The 17,708-nt window shown below is 41.9% G+C and overlaps 1 protein-coding gene across 1 annotated transcript; it reads left to right on the top strand.

Moving 5' to 3' along the window:
* Positions 1-588: 588 nt before the first annotated feature.
* LOC129817215 (actin-related protein 10-like) lies at positions 589-17,269 on the top strand. Its single transcript, XM_055872244.1, has 12 exons — positions 589-792; positions 1,246-1,318; positions 1,432-1,514; positions 1,697-1,805; positions 11,753-11,928; positions 12,206-12,285; positions 13,263-13,298; positions 13,523-13,602; positions 13,786-13,859; positions 14,311-14,392; positions 15,491-15,692; positions 15,921-17,269. The coding sequence occupies exons 1-12, from the start codon at positions 716-718 to the stop codon at positions 16,100-16,102; spliced, it is 1,254 nt and encodes a 417-aa protein (XP_055728219.1). The 5' UTR covers positions 589-715; the 3' UTR covers positions 16,103-17,269.
* The last annotated feature ends 439 nt before the right edge of the window (positions 17,270-17,708 follow it).

The following is a 17,708-nucleotide window of genomic DNA, read 5'->3' as shown; positions in this document are numbered from 1 at the left end:
GAACGTTCAGTAATATTTCACGTTTAGTGCGTTGAATAACAGGCAATTGTTTTAGTGGTGGATTTTTTTCTCCAAATTCTATTAGTAGAACCTCAAATTTAGTTTTTGTTCGAGGTGGTGCTAAATGGACAGCTACTTGGACCCTGTGTTGTGCGTCTCTTAGAACGTTACAATTAATACATTCCTTGAAGATAAATGTGAAATCTAAACAATAGCCAAATGTAAGGAAATTACCTAATTAAAGTTTATTTGTAAAAAACAAAATGGTGTATCTCTCTACTCAAGGCATAACTTCATGGCAAATAAAAAAACACAGAATGTCTCTATTTTCATCCTTTCATTTCTAGATACTTTGGGCAGTATAGGGATAGGCTATGCCATTCATTTCAAGTTCTTTATAGATAGTTCATATTCTCAGTGCATATATGGGCTGTACAATTGCCTTTTATAAATGTTTGGATGTGACTATAGACCGGTAGATTTTTTTTATGTATTTCAAATGTTGGTGTGATTTCATTTAAAATATAAAAGTATCATCCCATAAATTAATTTACAGAGGGCCAACTATTTTTAAGCAGGCGAGTTCCACGGACGTCATTCCTCAAGCTGAAAGGATACAGCCCAACCCAACAGGGATTCATGTCATTGCACTTGCATGTCGTATATTTAGTAAATTCTCCAGATTGGAAACGATTAAATACATATACACGTTAAAATGCCCTTGTTTGAAGGGTTGGGGAGTGGAGGGGAGAAAACTGCAGTAGTCATTGATTTAGGAGCAGCCTACACAAAGTGAGTATTTAGCTAACTAGCTATGTTGTTGGCTAGCTGACTACGTTATCTACTGTTAGCAACATTGGCCACTGGCAGTTATAACTGCTAGGTAATGAATATCAATCAGAGGTTTCATGGATTTAAGTAAATATAGACCGAGTGTCCACTGTTTAAAGCACGTTATTTAGTTAGCCAAAATGTGTTAGTAATATGCTATTGCTGAAAAAGGGCTAGCAATGATGTTTAACGTTAGCAAGCTATCTGGCGAACAGCAGCAGTATGGCGCCCGGGGCAGGTCATATGAGAAACAGATGAGACCCTCAATGACAACTCTGCTTCTATTTCTGTACTGTATATTGACAGGCACTAAGGCCTTTTGTCAATGAATGTGGACTCAATGAGTATTGACACTGTCTGACAAGTGCCAATGATTTCACCCACCAAACTAAATGGTTTTGTATGATGATGCAGATGTGGCTTTGCTGGAGAGACGGGGCCCAGGTTCATAATTCCCAGCGAGATCCAGAAGCCTGGACAACAACAGGTGAGTTAGTTACTGAGCGAATGACTAGTGCTATTTAACTTATTGACAGACCATGATAAAATGGACAACCTCGACCTATAACCATTACTAACGGTGTGTGTCTTCTGTCACAGTCTATCAAAGTAGTTCAGTACAACATCAACACGGAGGAGCTCTACTCCAACCTCAAGGAGTTCATCCACATGCTCTACTTCAGGTGAGGCTCTTTTGACGAAGTAGTGTGTGCAATGACTGACACATGGATAGAGAGAACCTGAAAGTAACCCTGGGGAAGAAGCCATTTTGGAGATGCAGCCCAGGTCATAATAACATGGATGATTGAGTGACTGTGTAGTCTAGAATAAATGTCTGTGTCTACTCCCCTCCTGCCCCGCCCAGGCATCTGCTGGTGAACCCTCGTGACCGGAGAGTGGTGATCATCGAGTCAATCCTCTGCCCCTCCCACTTCAGAGAAACTCTCACCAAGGTCTTCTTCAAACAGTTTGAGGTACTGTCTGAGACCACTGATCTACAGTTGAAGTCAGAAGTTTACATACACTTAGGTTAGAGTCATTAAAACTTGTTTTTCAACCACTCCACAAATTTCTTGTTAAAAAACTATAGTTTTGGCAAGTTGGTTAGGACATCTGCTGTGTGCATAACACAAGTAATTTTTCCAACAATTGTTTACAGACAAATTATTTCACTTATAATTCACTGTATCACAATTACAGTGGGTCAAAAGTTTACCTACACTAAGTTGATTGTGCCTTTAAACAGCATGGAAAATTCCAGAAAATTATGTCATGGCTTTAAAAGCTTCTGATAGGCTAATTGACATAATGTGAGTCAATTGGAGGTGTACCTGTGGCTGTATTTCAAGTCCTACCTTCAAACTCAGTGCCTCTTTGCTTGACATCATGGGAAAATCTAAAGAAATCAGCCAAAGAAAAAATTGTAGACCTCCACAAGTCTGGTTCATCCTTGGGAGCAATTTCCAAACGTCTTAAGGTACCGCGTTCATCTGTACAAACAATAGTACGCAAGTATAAACTAGAGGTCGACCGATTATGATTTTTCAACGCCGATACCGATTATTGGGGGACCAAAAAAAGCCGATACCGATTAATCTGCAATTTATATATATATATATATATATATATTTGTAATGTTAGGTTCTTATTTTTCAGAGTAAATGACCCACGGACACTAGAGAAGCTTTAACCAAGTTTAATTTTTCCCAAAGGTTCTGTACAGCTGTAATCAGACAGCAAAACATTTCTCTCCATTGGTTATATACATCCTACTTAAGACACTCCCTCTCTCCAGTCCTTAGTTTATGCCCAAGAGAAAGAAGGTAACCAGATACTGACCCTGATTACTCCCTTAAGGGGAACTGACCTCACCTGACCTCAACCCCTCCTTCACCTAATCCACAGATATCCATCTGTCTTCCCTATATCAACACGTCGCTTTCCTCTCCTCCATCAAACTCATTCCAAAGCCTTCTGGCTTTTTACAGAAAACCCTTAACTTCTGACACAAAACCCATTCTCTTCCACTCTTTCTATTCAAGGCTTCTTCTCTATCATTTATTTAGTATCTCAATGTTCAAAGTTTAGCCGATTCCAACAGTAATAATGACAATTACAACAATTCTGAATGAACACTTATTTGAACTTAATATAATACATCAATAAAATCAATTTAGTCTCAAATAAATAATGAAAAATGTTCAATTTGGTTTAAGTAATGCAAAAACAAAGTGTTGGAGAAGAAAGTAAAAGTGCAATATGTGCCATGTAAAAAAGCTAACTTTTAAGTTCCTTGTTCAGAATATGAGAACATATGAAAGCTGGTGGTTCCTTTTAACATGAGTTTTCAATATTTCCAGGTAAGAAGTTTTAGGTTGTAGTTATTATAGGACTGTTTCTCTCAATACCATTTGTATTTCATATACCTTTGACTATTGGATGTTCAAATAGGTACTGTAATGAAACAGGCAGGGAGCAGGTCACGAACCCTCGACCTTCTAGCCCGAGGTCCGGCGCGCTATCGACTGTGCCGCAAAAGCATGCTCGTGCGGCAGAGTCGATTTCTGCGCTTATAAACCCAGGGTCCTTACACTACTCCCTCCTTTCAAAGAGCGCATCCTCACGCTAGCTTGCGACTCTACGTCTTACAGGAAGGCGCTCACCGGCCAAGCACACGCACTGTCGTGGATGCAAGGTCCGATCACTTCTGACACCAATGTAATGAAACAGGTAGGGAGCAGGTCTCGAACCCTCAACCTTCTAGCCCGAGGTCCGGCGCGCTATCGTTCTCGTGCGGCAGAGTCGATTTCCGCGCTTATAAACCCAGGGTCGTTACAGTACTTTAGTATTGCCAGCCTAATCTTGGGAGTTGATATTCTTCAAGTCATAAACAGCGCAATGCTTGAATCACAGCTAAGAGCTGCTGGCAAATGCAGGAAAGTGCTGTTTGAGTGAATGCTTACGAGCCTGCTGCTGCCTACCACCGCTCAGTCAGACTGCTCTATCAAATCATAGACTTAATTATAATATAATAACACAGAAATACGAGCCTTAGGTCATTAATATGGTCAAATCCGGAAACTATCATTTAGAAAACAAAACGTTTATTCTTTCAGTGAAATACAGAACGTTCCGTATTTTAGCTAACGGGTGGCATCCATAAGTATAAATATTGCGGTTACATTGCACAACCTTCAATGTTATGCCATAATTAAGTAAAATTCTGGCAAATTAATTACGGTATTTGTTAGGAAGAAATAGTCTTCACAGTTCGCAACGAGCCAGGTGGCCCAAACTGCTGCAAAAACCCTGACTCTGCTTGCACATAACGCAAGAGAAGTGACACAATTCCCTAGTCAAAAAAAATTCATGTTAGCAGGCAATATTAACTAAATATGCAAGTTAAAAAATATATACTTGTGTATTGATTTTAAGAAAGGCATTGATGATTATGGTTAAGTACACATTGGTGCAACGACAGTGCTTTTTTCACGAATGCGGTTGTTAAATCAACCGTTTGGCGAAGTAGGCTGTGATAAATTCAATGATAAATTAACAGGCACCGCATCGATTATATGCAACGTAGGACAAGCTAGATAAACTAGTAATGTCATTAACCATGAGTAGTTAACTAGTGATTATGTTAATATTGATTGTTTTTTACAAGATGAGTTTAATGCTAGCTAGCACCTTACCTAGGCTCCTTGCTGCACTCGCATAACAAGTAGTCAGCCTGCAACGCAGTCTCCTCGTTAAGTGCAATGTAATCGGCCATAATCGGTGTCCAAAAATGCAGATTACCGATTGTTATGAAAACTTGAAATCGGCCCTAATTAATCGGTCATTCCGATTAATCGGTCGACCTCTAGTATAAACACCATGGGACCACGCAGCCGTCATACCGCTCAGGAAGGAGACGTGTTCTGTCTCCTAGAGCTGAGTGAACTTTGGTGCAAAAGTGCAAAGAACAACAGCAAAGGACCTTGTGAAGATGCTGGAGGAAACAGATACAAAAGTATCTATATCCACAGTAAAACGAGGCCTATATCGACATAACCTGAAAGGCCGCTCAGCAAAGAAGCCACTGCTCTAAAACCGCCATAAAAAAGACAGACTATGGTTTGCAACTGCACATGGGGACAAAGATCGTACTTTTTGGAGAAATGTCCTCTGGTCTGATGAAAGAAAAATAGAACTGTTTGGCCATAATGACCATCGTTATGTTTGGAGGATAAAGGGCGACGCTTGCAAGCCGAAGAACACCATCCCAACCATGAAGCATGGGGGTGGCAATATCATGTTGTGGGGGTTCTTTGCTGCAGGAGGAACTGGTGCACTTCACAAAATAGATGGCATCATGAGGGGGGACAATTATGTGGATATATTGAAGCAACATCTCAAGACATCAGTCAGGAAGTTAATGGTTGGTCGCAAACGGGTATCCAAATGGACAATGACCCCAAGCATACTTCCAAAGTTGTGGCAAAATGGCTTAAGGACAACAAAGTCAAGGTATTAGAGTGGCCATCACAAAGCCCTGACCTTAATCCTATAGAAAATATGTGGGCAGAAGTGAAAAAGTGTGTGCGAGCAAGGAGACCTACAAACCTGACTTAGTTACACCAGCTCTGTCAGGAGGAATGGGCCAAAATTCCCCCAACTTATTGTGGGAAGCTTACGGAAGTCTACCTGAAATGTTTTTTTATATTTTTTTATATACTTTGTTTTTATTGTAGGAACACAAAGAAAGTACAAATAAAGTGAAATAAAAGAACAAAAATGATCTGGCAGTTACAGTGCACTTCATACCTTCATCATCATATTAGTTACATTAGCATCTTTGAATTAGACCTTTTCCAAGTATGAAACCCATTTCTCCCAGTATTCCTGACCTCTCTCCTGTTGAGTTCTTAAAGCAAAGGTCATACGCTCCATGTGGTGTATTTCTTCTACAATGTCTATCCATTGTGTCACTGTGGGAGGGTCTTTTTGTAGCCATTTCCTAGTGATAGCCTTTTTACTGGCTGCCAGTAGGACCTTCAAGAGGTACTTTTCTCTATTGTGTAAGTTATTTGGTATTTCACCCAAGTACAAAGAAATGAATGTTTGTTCTATGTCAAATCCCATTATTTTTCCAATGTTAGATCTTATTTCTCCCCAGTAAGTTTTGGTTGCGGGGCAGGACCAAAAGCTATGAGAGTGGTTGCCCTCAATAGACCGCATTCTCTCCAACAAGGGTGTGGGGAGCCAGTCTGTTTTGATTTTAGTTTAGGTGTTATGAAGAAACGTATAACATTCTTCCAACAGAATTCTCTCCATGACCTTGAGTTGGTGGAGCTTTGTTGAGTCTCTAATATGTTCAACCATGTTTCATCAGTTATTTCAATGTTAAGTTCCTCCTCCCATTTATTTTTAATATAGTTTGTAGAATGTTTCTTTGAGGATTGAATACCCAAGTAGAGATTTTAAATCGTTTTTTTGTTACTCCCCAAGTTGTATGCGTTTGTGAATACTTTGATTAATTTTGGAGGTGCTCGAGGGTCAGTCACTTTTATCTCCCTTAAGAAATAGTGTCGGACTTGTAGGTATCTGTAAAAACTTGTTTATCCAAGCCATGTTTTTTACTTAAGTCCTGGAAGTTATCTAGGTTCCCATTCCTTATAATTGTACTGAATGATGTGATGCCTTTCTGTGTCCATTGTTTAAATCTGCTGTCCTGAGTTGCAGGGATGAAGTTGGGGTTGTATGCGGGCCAACTCAGCAGTTTGATCTTTCTGTCTAAATTTATTTTGCTTAACTACCCTAAACCATGTCTTCAGAGAGAAATTAATCAATTGATTTTGTCTATTGTATATTTCTTTTACCATGTCCTTATTTCCCAAAACTGACTGTATGGGTATCTCTGTCAAAGTAGTCTCGATGTCTTTCCATTTGGATTCGTATTCTGAATTGCACCAACAAACCAGGGGTCTCAATTGGGCTGACACATAATAATCTTTAAGGTTTGGTAAGGCCATACCCCCACAGTTTTTTGGTAATTGTAATGTTGTATATCTAGTTCTTGGTCTCTTACTGTTCCAGATAAACCTTGATATCCGTTTATCCCATTCCCTAAACTGTTTAGGTGGGATTTCTATGGGCAGTGATTGGAACAAATACAATAACCTCGGCAGGATGTTCATTTTGATTGTTTCAATTCTACTACTAAGATCTAAGGGAAGTGAGTTCCACCTGTCTAGGTCATCATATATTTTCTTGTTGATGTGATCGTAATTCATGCAATAAAGTTTTGGTGTATCTTTTGGTAGATATACTCCAAGATATTTAATGGATGAAGAGGTCCAGGTGAAGTTATACCTAATCTTCAGCTCTTCCCGTGGGGTATAATTATATACTAGGGCTTGGGTCTTGTGTACGTTAAGCACATACCCTGAATATGTTCCAAATGTTTATAGAACCTCCATCAATCTAGGTACGTTTGAGCCTGGGTCTTTAAGGAATAACAGAACGTCATCAGCATACATGCATATCTTATGTTCACTGTCTCTTATTGTTATTCCCTCTAAGGTTGGGTCCTGTCTTATTGCCTGTGCTAATGGTTCGAGGTACAAGGAGAAGAGCGTGGGTGAAAGATTACAGCCTTGTCTTGCCACTCGCTCTAATTTTATTGTTCGTGTCAAATGTCCATTTATCTTTATTCTAGCGGTCAGACATGAATACAGTGTTTTGATGCACTGTATCACTTCTTTGTTGAAACCAAATCTTTCCATAACTTGGAATAGGTAATCCCATCCCACTGAATCAAATGCTTTTTCTGCATCTAGACTGATTAATATTGCACTTGTCTTATTCTGAGTAATGTGGTCCATGACATGTAGTGTTCTCCTTATATTGTCCTGTGTCTGCCTATTTTGTATGAAACCAGTTTGATCTCCGTCAATCAATTCTGGGATTATGTTCTCCATTCTTTTGGCTATTATTGATGCATATAGTTTATAATCTGTGTTAAGAATTGCGATAGGTCTATATGAACTGCATTCTTTCTTATCTTTATCCTCTTTTGGGAGTACAGATATGATGGCCTCTCTCCATGACGGTGGGAGACCACCCTCCCTCAGAGTCCAGTTAAAACAGGCCTTAAGTAGAGGTGTTAGTTGTTCTCTGAAGGCCTTGAATTATTCTGAAGGGAAGCCATCAGTGCCTGGAGACTTGTTGACTTTTTGTTGAGATATTGCTTTATTAATTTCTTCAGTGGATATTTCTAAAGTTAGTCAATCATTTTGCTCTGTCCCAATTGAGGGGAGATCAAGTGAGTTCAAAAAGTGCTCTATTGTCTGTGCATCTGCCTTCTCTGGTTGCTTGTACAGATTTGTGTAATATGATTCAAATGCATTCTGTATTTCATCTAATTTGCATGTAATCTTTTTTGTTTTGGGGTCTTTTATTTTAAACATGGTATTCTGTGCTTGTTGTTTCCTGAGTCTCCATGCTAGTAATTTAGTTGCCTTTGAGCCTGCTTCATAATATCGTTGTTTCAGGAACCTAAGCTTTTTCTCTACTACTTCTCTATAAATTTGGTAAATTTCCTGTTTTACCTTTTGAATCTCTCGTAATATAAGAGGGTCTTTGTATTGACTATGAGATCGTTCTAAGTTTCTTACGGTTTCCTGTAATTTCAGCAGTTTCTGTGCTTTAATCTTTTTCTTGAGAGATGATGTGGCTATGATTTTTCCTCTAATAACCACCTTAGCTGCATCCCACAATGTAGCAGGAGATACTTCCCCATTATCATTATTCTCCAGATAGATGTTCAATTCTGTCTTTATTGATTCCTTGAATGCTGGATCATTCAGCATGCTTGTATTAAGTCTCCATGTAGTATTTCTTGGTTTGCTGTCAAGGTGTAGAGTGAGGTAAACTCCATTATGATCTGATAAGTCGCTCTGCCCGATCCTACAATCCTTAAGCCTGTGTCTATCTGCACTGTACATAAAAAAAGTAGTCTAACCTGGAGTATTCAGTGTGGCGGGCTGAGTAAAAAGTATATTCCTTATCGGTCTTGTGGGTGTCACGCCATACATCGAGCAGTCCTAGATCCTGCAGTATCCTATTGATCTTTTTGGCAACTAGGCTCATTTTCCTATTTTGATTTGTGCTGTCCAATTTTGAGTTTAGAATTGTGTTAAAATCCCCTCCACAGATAAGAGTGCCAGTGGTTTCTGTGGCAATTAAATCAAACACCTTCCTGTAGAAGACCATGTCACTCCCTGGGGGTGCGTATACATTAAATAATGTAACTTCCTTGTTATAAAGTTTACATTTAACAAGTATAAATCTACCCTCCTTGTCTTTTATTTCTGACATAAACTCAAAATTAACTGAATTTGGGATCAAGATTGCAACTCCCCTTCTACCCATTTTGTAAGAAGAAAAAAAGTGTTCCTATATCCCATTTTCTTGAGTTTCTCGTGTTCAGGTGTGGATAAGTGAGTTTCCTGCCAGAATAGTATATCAACTCTCTCCCGTTTCATCTTTGCTATTACCTTACTTCTCTTGATGGCACTCCCCAGTCCGTTTACATTGAGACTTATGACCTTAAATTCCCGATGATGCATCGATATAAATAAAATAAAAACTGTGCACCGTATCTGCCTGCTTATCATGAACCTAATAATGAACGAAAATTTAAGAACGATAATAAAGTAAACCAAAGTGGGAAAATACTTTGGTATTTGGACTCCCATGTCAAGAGGACTGTCTCTTGCCTCTGGGGTTTGAGGGGATGAGCCTGTCCGCAGGATGGGCCCCTCGCTCAGATATGAAAATGCGTGACGTAGTCACAAACAAGACCTGGTGGAAGCGAAGATAATAAGGGCGCCTATTTCATCGCTTATACACATCGGTTAATTACAAGTGAAAACTATATCGGTCATGCGTGCATATCATGAATCCTCCCCTTGATATGCCCTTCTGTCGCCCCGTTGTCAATGTGTCATTAATCCTTAGCTAATATATATGTTATTAACGTGACGCTACTTAGTGTGTTCATAAAGAACACATGCTTTTGGCTACTCACCCTTGTTCAGCATTGGGGGAAAATAGGGGAGATATTTTATCTATTGCAATGTCAACCGTAACAACCCAAAGTCTTAACAGCTGTGGTAACTATTAATTCTGTTAAATCCGATTCAGTGTCTTTCATCTTCCCGTTGGAAATGCCTGAGTCTTTCTCGGATGTGAACGTCCTCTCGCCGAGATGGTTTCCCTCTTTCTCCATGACCTTGCTTGTCGACAACGATCCATGGGAGAGCCTGCTCGAGTCTTTCCGCTGGTGATGTCGCCTTTCTCCTGGCGGTATACTCCACTGGGAAGCCCCTTGACTTCAGGTCCTCAGCCGCCTCGTCTGCAGGCTCGTATGTAACCGGGCCATTTTTCAGAAATACCCAAATTTTTGCCGGGTATGGTGTTTGGAAGCGAATGCCCTTCTCTTTAAGTGCTTTCTTAATGGGGGTGTATTCTTTCCTTCTTTTCAGTATCTCTCCCGCGTAGTCATGATCAAAGAACACTCGTTGGCCTTGGAAGTTAACAGGTTTTTTCCAGGTAGCATGTAAGACTTTCTCTTTGACTGAGAATTTTAGGAACCGTACTACTATGGATCTTGGTGGGGCGCCGCTGGGGGGTTTTGAGGCCAGAGCTCGGTGTGCTCTCTCGATTCCCAGGTCAGTGTCGTCGTCAAGTATGTCCTTGAATAGACCCTCCACGAAGTTGGGCATAGTCTTTTTCTGCGCCCTCTACTACGTTATAAAGTCTAATGTTGTTTCGACGTGAGAAACCTTTGAGTTCTGTCACTTTTGCCTGTTGTGCATGTTGGCTTTTCAGTGACTGTTCAAGTATTTCCTTGACTGCGAAGTTCCATGTGTCCGTTTCCCCAATGCGCTGTTCTGCGTCCCCCATTCTTGTAGATATGCTGTGAAGTTCTAATTTGTTTTCTTCCAGTTTCTGGTTAATGTCCTTCTTGAACTCATTTAGTTATTTTCTTACATCTTCTCGAAGTTCCTCTCGTAAGCCTGTGAGCGCCTCGCGCAATTCCTCCTTCATCACCTCACGAAATGAGGGTTATTTTGCTGCTGCTATCTTATTTGCGCTAGCATTAGCCATTTCGGGTTCATCGACGATTATATCTTCTGCTGTCTTGTTACGGGCTGTTGTTGTAGATCCACGACCTTTTCCTGTTTTCTCCTTTTCCATTTTGCGTAAGTTATTATAATGCTCAGAGTAAATACTTGAATTTGGGGGAGAAATTCCCAACCGATGTGCAGTACGAAAAACTAGGCAGCCATTTCCTAAGTTGCGTCACCGGAAAACCTACCTGAAATGTTTGACCCAAGTTAAACAATTTAAAGTCAATGCTACCAAATACTAATTGAGTGTATGTAAACTTCTGACCCACTGGGAATGTGATGAAAGAAATAGATGCTGAAATAAATCATTCTCTCCACTATTATTCTGACATTTCACATTCTTAAAATGAAGTGGTGATCCTAACTGATCTAAGACAGGGAATTTTTACTAGGATTAAATATTAGGAATTGTGAAAGACTGAGTTTAGATGTATTTGGCTAAGGTGTATGTAAACTTCCGACTTCAACTGTATATATCTAGAACCACTTTGCCGGAGGCAGGTGATTGCTGATGTAATGAACCTGGTACAAAACCCCTATCCATCCTGACTAGATGGGTGTAAGGAAAATGGTGAATGCAATGCTCCCCTAAGCCAATTGAGAAGCTAGATGGAACCATCTCCATATTGCTCACTCCTAACAGTTGGTGGAAGACAAAAGGGCCAAGGATTTTATATTTTCAGATCAGACGAGGATATTTTAGATTTGTCTCTTACCCATGATGCATCTGTGTTTCCAAGGTGCCCTCGGTGCTGTTTGCCCCCAGCCACCTCATGGCCATAATGTCTCTGGGCATCAACTCAGGCCTGGTGATGGACTGTGGCTACACGGAGACACTGGTGCTGCCTGTGTATGAGTGCATCCCCATCCTGCCAGCCTGGGAAGCTCTGCCTTTGGGTGGAAAGGCCATTCATAAGTAAGTAATGTGCGTGTGTGTTTTTTAGTTTTTTTTTGATGGCGTAATCATGTGAAGTATGTCGGCGTATGTGTTATGTTATGCGTATGTGTATGTGCTTGCATCACATACTGAAATTCAGGGAAACAACCTGTTGTTCACCTCTTGAGAACTGTGTTTTTCAAGCCGTAGTCTCTTGTTTTGCCGGCCTTGACGGAATGAAGTTTATGAAGGTGTGTGCTTTCAGAGGTACTTGTCCCCCTTTGTTCTATGTGGCTGTGTGTTTTCTACCCTTCAGGGAGTTGGATGGGCTCCTGGTGGAACAGTGTACAGTAGACTCAGACTCCAGTACTGGACAGAGTCTGCCCACAGTCATTGGTAAGACCCCCACATCAGGAACCTACTTGTCAATAACACCAGCAACTTACCTCACAACTGACGCAGTGCTTTGTCATTGTATAAACTGTGTTAGTTTGCTACCACCGTGGATCCTCTTGTTTTCTGTGGCTTTACCGTGTGTTGTGAATAGCTGTTGTCAATCTTGTTCGTTCATTTTTTCAAATTGAGTTTCATTGTGATGCTAGTTTTCCGTTGTTATAAGAAAGGAATGAAAGTTATAATCGCTCTCCGGGTGAATCAATCATGCAGCATTTTGTATTCAGAAGTCCTTGTTATGGCGTGATGTGAAAGGAAGGCGAGACCCGCTATTTCTCTCTTTTGAATTATGTATATACACATGGCCTTCTTTCTCTCCTTCTGTACTTCATCCTGGGGGGTTCTGTTCTGTTCCGTTCTGAGAGTGAATCATCACGAAGAGCAGCAGTAGCTCTCTAGCTAGCTGACGCAGGGCTAGGCAGTTCGGATAGGCATCAATAATTAAAACAGGCATAGCGTAAACCGCCTCGCTCTCTGCACTACTGAACCACACCACTGCAGGACCACGGCAGTGTGTTACAGTCAAATGAATAACGTAGACTATGCATTGGTTCGACTGTTATGAATGCATACATTAAACTGTAGCACACATATCTGGAGCAGGTAAAAGGTATATATCATATTGGGACTAGTGAACTGCTCTGCACTTATCAAGAGTGGATATAATCCACTCTCTTCACTTTCTCCGTAATTCCTAAACCCATGAGTGCGCCTCCGTAGTCGATTGTGGTATCCGCTCCTTGTCTCAGATGCACCCCCCATGGCGTGCCCCGTTCGACTGCAACGAGACTCAATCGTTTAGTACAGTAGCAGAAGCATTGACGTGAACTGAAGGGCTCTGTGAGGTTTGTGTTGAAGGAAGGCTAAGTGGGTCATAGAAAAAGAAGTCACTTTCTTTTCATCCTGTCTTTCTTTCCCAGGCTCCATCCCAGAGGAGGTTGTAGAGGATATCAAGGGTATGTTCAAAAGAGACTGAAACCACTTTTTTTTTATTGCCTTCATACAGACAAAACAGACCATGCTGGGACGGGATTCCTGTTTGGCAGTTAAATGAAATGGATTTTGCTACAAAGGGCAGCTAAAGGGAAAATATTTTCAAACACCCCATTCATGTATGTTGGTGGTGTTGGTGCTAGTATATTCACATAGACCCTCTAATGCTGTTTGTCTTGTTGTCCAGTCAGGACCTGTTTCATCAGTGACCTACAGAGAGGCCTGAAGATCCAGGAGGCCAAGTTTAACCTGGGTGGCACGGCTGAGGTCAGTGATCTTTGACCCCCAAAACTGGGCAGTCAGTCATGACTATGTTTGGATTGTGTCCGGTATTTCAAAGAGTAGTTATTACTGTGTTCTTCCAATAAATGCCTTTCATTAAAGTTGGTGTGGTGAGTATTATAGTCCAGTGCATTTGAGACCCTCACATCCATGTTCTTCCCCTTGTAGCGTCCAACACCACCCCCTGATGTTGATTACCCATTGGATGGGGAGAAGATTCTGCATATTAAGGGACCAATCAGGTAGCTGTTTGTCCTCTGGTCCCCCCCACCCCCCTGAATAGCTGTTACGCTTTACTAACACTAGCAATGTGGGAAACTATGGAAAATATCCTCAAATATGGAACATATCCTCAACTGACTACAAGTAATGATACAATGACAAGACACGGCAAATGGGTTGTCCATTTCATTCATGTCCAGTGCACTTCCAAACCTAGATATTTGGTTCTGTGTCTCCTCTTTATTATCTGGGTCACCTTCTATTATTGAATCTGGGCTGTCTCTGCAAGGTCATTCATCACGAGTGTCTGTCTGCTCTTCTCAGCAGCGGCTAATGAAACGCTGCAATTTCCCCTTGGGGTCCCAAAAATGTTTATTGAATTGAAATAAGGGTTGTTATTGCAGGGACTCTTTGAGTGACGTGATGGTTCTGTTTTGTAAGGAATCGTAATACAATTCAGATTTATTGCAGGGACTCTGTGATGGAGATGCTGTTTGAGCAGGACAACGAGGAGAAGAGTGTGGCCTCTCTGGTGCTTGACGCTCTGGTCAAGGTAACATTTTTATTGGTTTCTTTCTGCTCGAACAGCAAAGAGATGAGATGCTGCCGAAATATGTGGGTACTGAATTCGTAAGTTGCAACACTGTCTTCATCAGTAATTACTGCACAATGTTGCGTCGGTCACAACGGCCTTTCATCAGACATCTGCGTCTTCTAATTAAAATCAGCCATTCCATAATTCCTTCCGTCCTTATTTTCCATTTTGTGAGGAAGAACGCTTCCCCCTGAAACGTACGAGAGACTTACTTTAACCCTGTTACCATAGCAACACTTCTAGACTCTGGTTCACCGAGGTGAAATCGGCTTGGTTCCTTTGAGAGGAGCCTGATCAGGCCAACGACAGACCATTAATCTCAATAGGCAGTGCAGCCTCCATTACTCTTGCTGCTGGTCCAGTGCTTGTGCTGCACTCACTCTGTAAGCACAGCACCATAAGCACTCGTTGGTCTCAGTGGACTAGTTTGACAGGCAGTCGCAGGAAGCTAGTTAACAGTCCACTCCACTTCTCTGCAGTTTACAATGTCAATGAGGTTTCTCTCCTGAGAGACCAGCACGTCTGTCCTGCTCGGGAGTAACAGGGCGGCAGGGAAGTCAGAAACCTGAACCTCGTTTATCATGCTCATGTCCAGGTGAGCCTATGTCAGCATTTATAAACTTGCGTGACCATTTTCCTCTCTAATTTCAGTACATGCGTACATTACAGGCATACTGCATGGATGCTGAACTACTTCTACCTGGCTAGTCAGAATCTTGTTCCTCTCTAGGTTTCTTCCCACCCAGGCCCTAAAGAGTTTTTCTTGCCACTGCTGCCTCTGCTTGGCACAGTTTGCTGTGAAGCACTTAGCAAGTACAACTGATTTAGTGGCGCGGAAATGAACTACATTTGAATGATTTGATTCATTGAAACATTTCTGATCATGTTTAAAACAAAATCTTATTAAACCTCCATTTCTGTCCCATAGACATTAATAACAAGCCTGGGAGTTTAAGTCCGGCTTGCTGTTAATTTTGTGAACAGGACATTTGAGAAAATCCGACTGATTTGATACGTTTGTAACCACGTGTGTTTCCATCTGAATAACCCCCTTAGTGTCCCATCGACACTCGTAAGGCTCTGTCTGAGAACCTGGTGATCATCGGGGGCACGGCCATGCTGCCTGGCTTCCTGCACCGGCTCCTGGCTGAGATACGCCTCCTGGTGGAGAAACCCAAGTACCGCGACGCCCTGGCCACCAAGAGCTTCAGGCTGCACAGTCCTCCAGCCAAACCCAACTGCACCGCATGGCTTGGAGGTGAGACACAGATTAGTCTGATAACCAGCCTTGACACTGTAGAGCTGTATGGATCCGATGGGTGTAGGAATACAATAGTAGCTTAGCTGCGAGGTGATTGATACTACAGCTAGTGGCCATGGGTTAGAGATCAACCTACCCCCCCCCCCCCCCCCCCCCCCCCAGACTGTTTAGGTCTAAACCAGCTGTGAATAACCCTGTGTCTCCTGCTTTCCTCTCCCTGTGTAGGAGCAATCTTTGGAGCACTGCAGGACATCCTGGGTAGCCGCTCCGTGTCCCGTGACTACTATAACCAGACAGGCCGTATCCCTGACTGGTGCTGTCTCAGCTCCCCACCCCCAGAATCAGTATATGACGCAGGGAAGACCCCACCACCGCTCATGAAGAGAGCCTTCTCCACTGAGAAATAAACCACCAGATCAGACAGTGTCTACTTCTAGTCTGCGTCTGCTATCTATGTCATCCTGTACCCTAAATAGTGCACTACTTTGGGCCCTGGTCCTGGGTAAAATGGTGCCATTTCGGACGTAGTCCACACTAGACACAACAAACTCATCCCAGACATAAAAAGTTAGACCTAGCAGATGTTATAGGTACGTCTCAATAGTCTATCGTGGCTTCCTCTAATGCTCCCGAGTGGCGCAGCGGTCTAAGACACTGCATCTCAGTGCTAGAGGAGTCACTACAGACCCTGGATCGATTCCAGGCTTTATCACAACCGGCCGTAATTGGGAGTCCCATAGGGCCGGGGTAGGCCATCATTGTAAATAAGAATTTGTTCTTAACTGACTTGCCTAGTTAAATAAAGGTTTAAAAAAAAAAAAAAAATGCCCTTCCCCTCATCTGTACTGAACAGAATTGGTGCTGGTGAGAGCAGTATGGAAAAATCCTGCGACAATGGAGACAAGGCCATGAAGTCACGGTAGACTATGGAGATGCACCCAGCGTCTCAACCCCCAGACGGCTGTGGGTTATGGGGGTTGTAGTTTTAGTTCTGTCCGTCTTTATGTGCCTCTTCTTGTTCTGTAAGACTCCTCCTGACCTATGCCACACTGCCATCCAGACTCTGCTCACTCTTATCGCTAAGCTACAGCTCACTGATACGGTAGTCAGCATTTTATATGAGAGAACTGTGCTGTGGCCATGGATTCAGAGGTCACGTTGATCAGTTCCTGGCCCAGATCCTTGTAAACAAGGCGGTCTTGATTTGTGGCCATGTGTTGACCTCCCCTTGAGGCAGAAGTGTTGGTTTGACTCTGCCGAACTGATGCGTTTCATGTTAAAACATGCTGTTGAGCTGCATTTGGAAACTGTCAGTAAGAAAATGTACTGTAGGTGAACCAGATGCATTGCAGTTCAGTATTCAAATGTTGCTTTGTCAAGTTGCTCTTTATGTAGTCACTGTGACTGCTACCCCAGGCATTGTTTTTCAGCAAATATGAAGTGTTTTATTAGCCATGTATTTATTGTTTCTTCTTTGCCATGTAAAACATTGCAATATCCGTTTCAATCTCCCAAGAGCTAATATCTGTAATGCGTCAACTCAAATACCGTTAAATAAACATTCCTGAAACGTTCACACTGTTGCTCGTCTCCTTTTCCTTAGTGTTGTCTTTCCTGTCTTGTCTGTTGATGTCGCTCTGCCCCCTCAGTCTTTCATGAGACTTCTTTCTCACTCTCCAGAGCCTTCGAGTGATGTTTCACACTGATATTCCCACAGCTTGCCTCACTGTTAAAACGCATACTGGAGAACATGAATAATATTCGGTCTTTAAGGATGTGAGGAGACAGCAGTCAGGGGTATTGTTTGAAGCTAGATTAGGGGTATTTCCTAGCCTCTTCCAAAGTAACGAACACCAGGCCAAAGTAATCATCATGAAGTGCCGGGTACTGCTAATACTGTGTGACAGTAGTGAGTCTGGCAAGCAAACACCAAGTGGCTTTGACTCTTTTTCTGTCAAAGACCGACAGATAAACATTTTAAGGTCTTCATCGTTTCGGTTTGATTTGTTGCGC

Source organism: Salvelinus fontinalis, chromosome 20, assembly GCF_029448725.1.
Source record: "Salvelinus fontinalis isolate EN_2023a chromosome 20, ASM2944872v1, whole genome shotgun sequence".
NCBI classification, from domain to species: domain Eukaryota; kingdom Metazoa; phylum Chordata; class Actinopteri; order Salmoniformes; family Salmonidae; genus Salvelinus; species Salvelinus fontinalis.
The sequence above is the reverse complement of the archived record's forward strand: the minus strand, read 5'-3'. Positions and strand labels throughout refer to the sequence as shown.

What these genes read in the sequence shown, in the direction of transcription:
- LOC129817215 (XM_055872244.1), top strand. Translation starts at nt 716, where the DNA reads ATGCCCTTGTTTGAAGGGTTGGGGAGTGGAGGGGAGAAAACTGCAGTA. An exon ending in AGAAGCCTGGACAACAACAG is followed by an intron (nt 1,319 to 1,431) that starts GTGAGTTAGTTA and finishes CTTCTGTCACAG; the next exon opens with TCTATCAAAGTAGTTCAGTA. An exon ending in TCTTCTTCAAACAGTTTGAG is followed by an intron (nt 1,806 to 11,752) that starts GTACTGTCTGAG and finishes TGTGTTTCCAAG; the next exon opens with GTGCCCTCGGTGCTGTTTGC.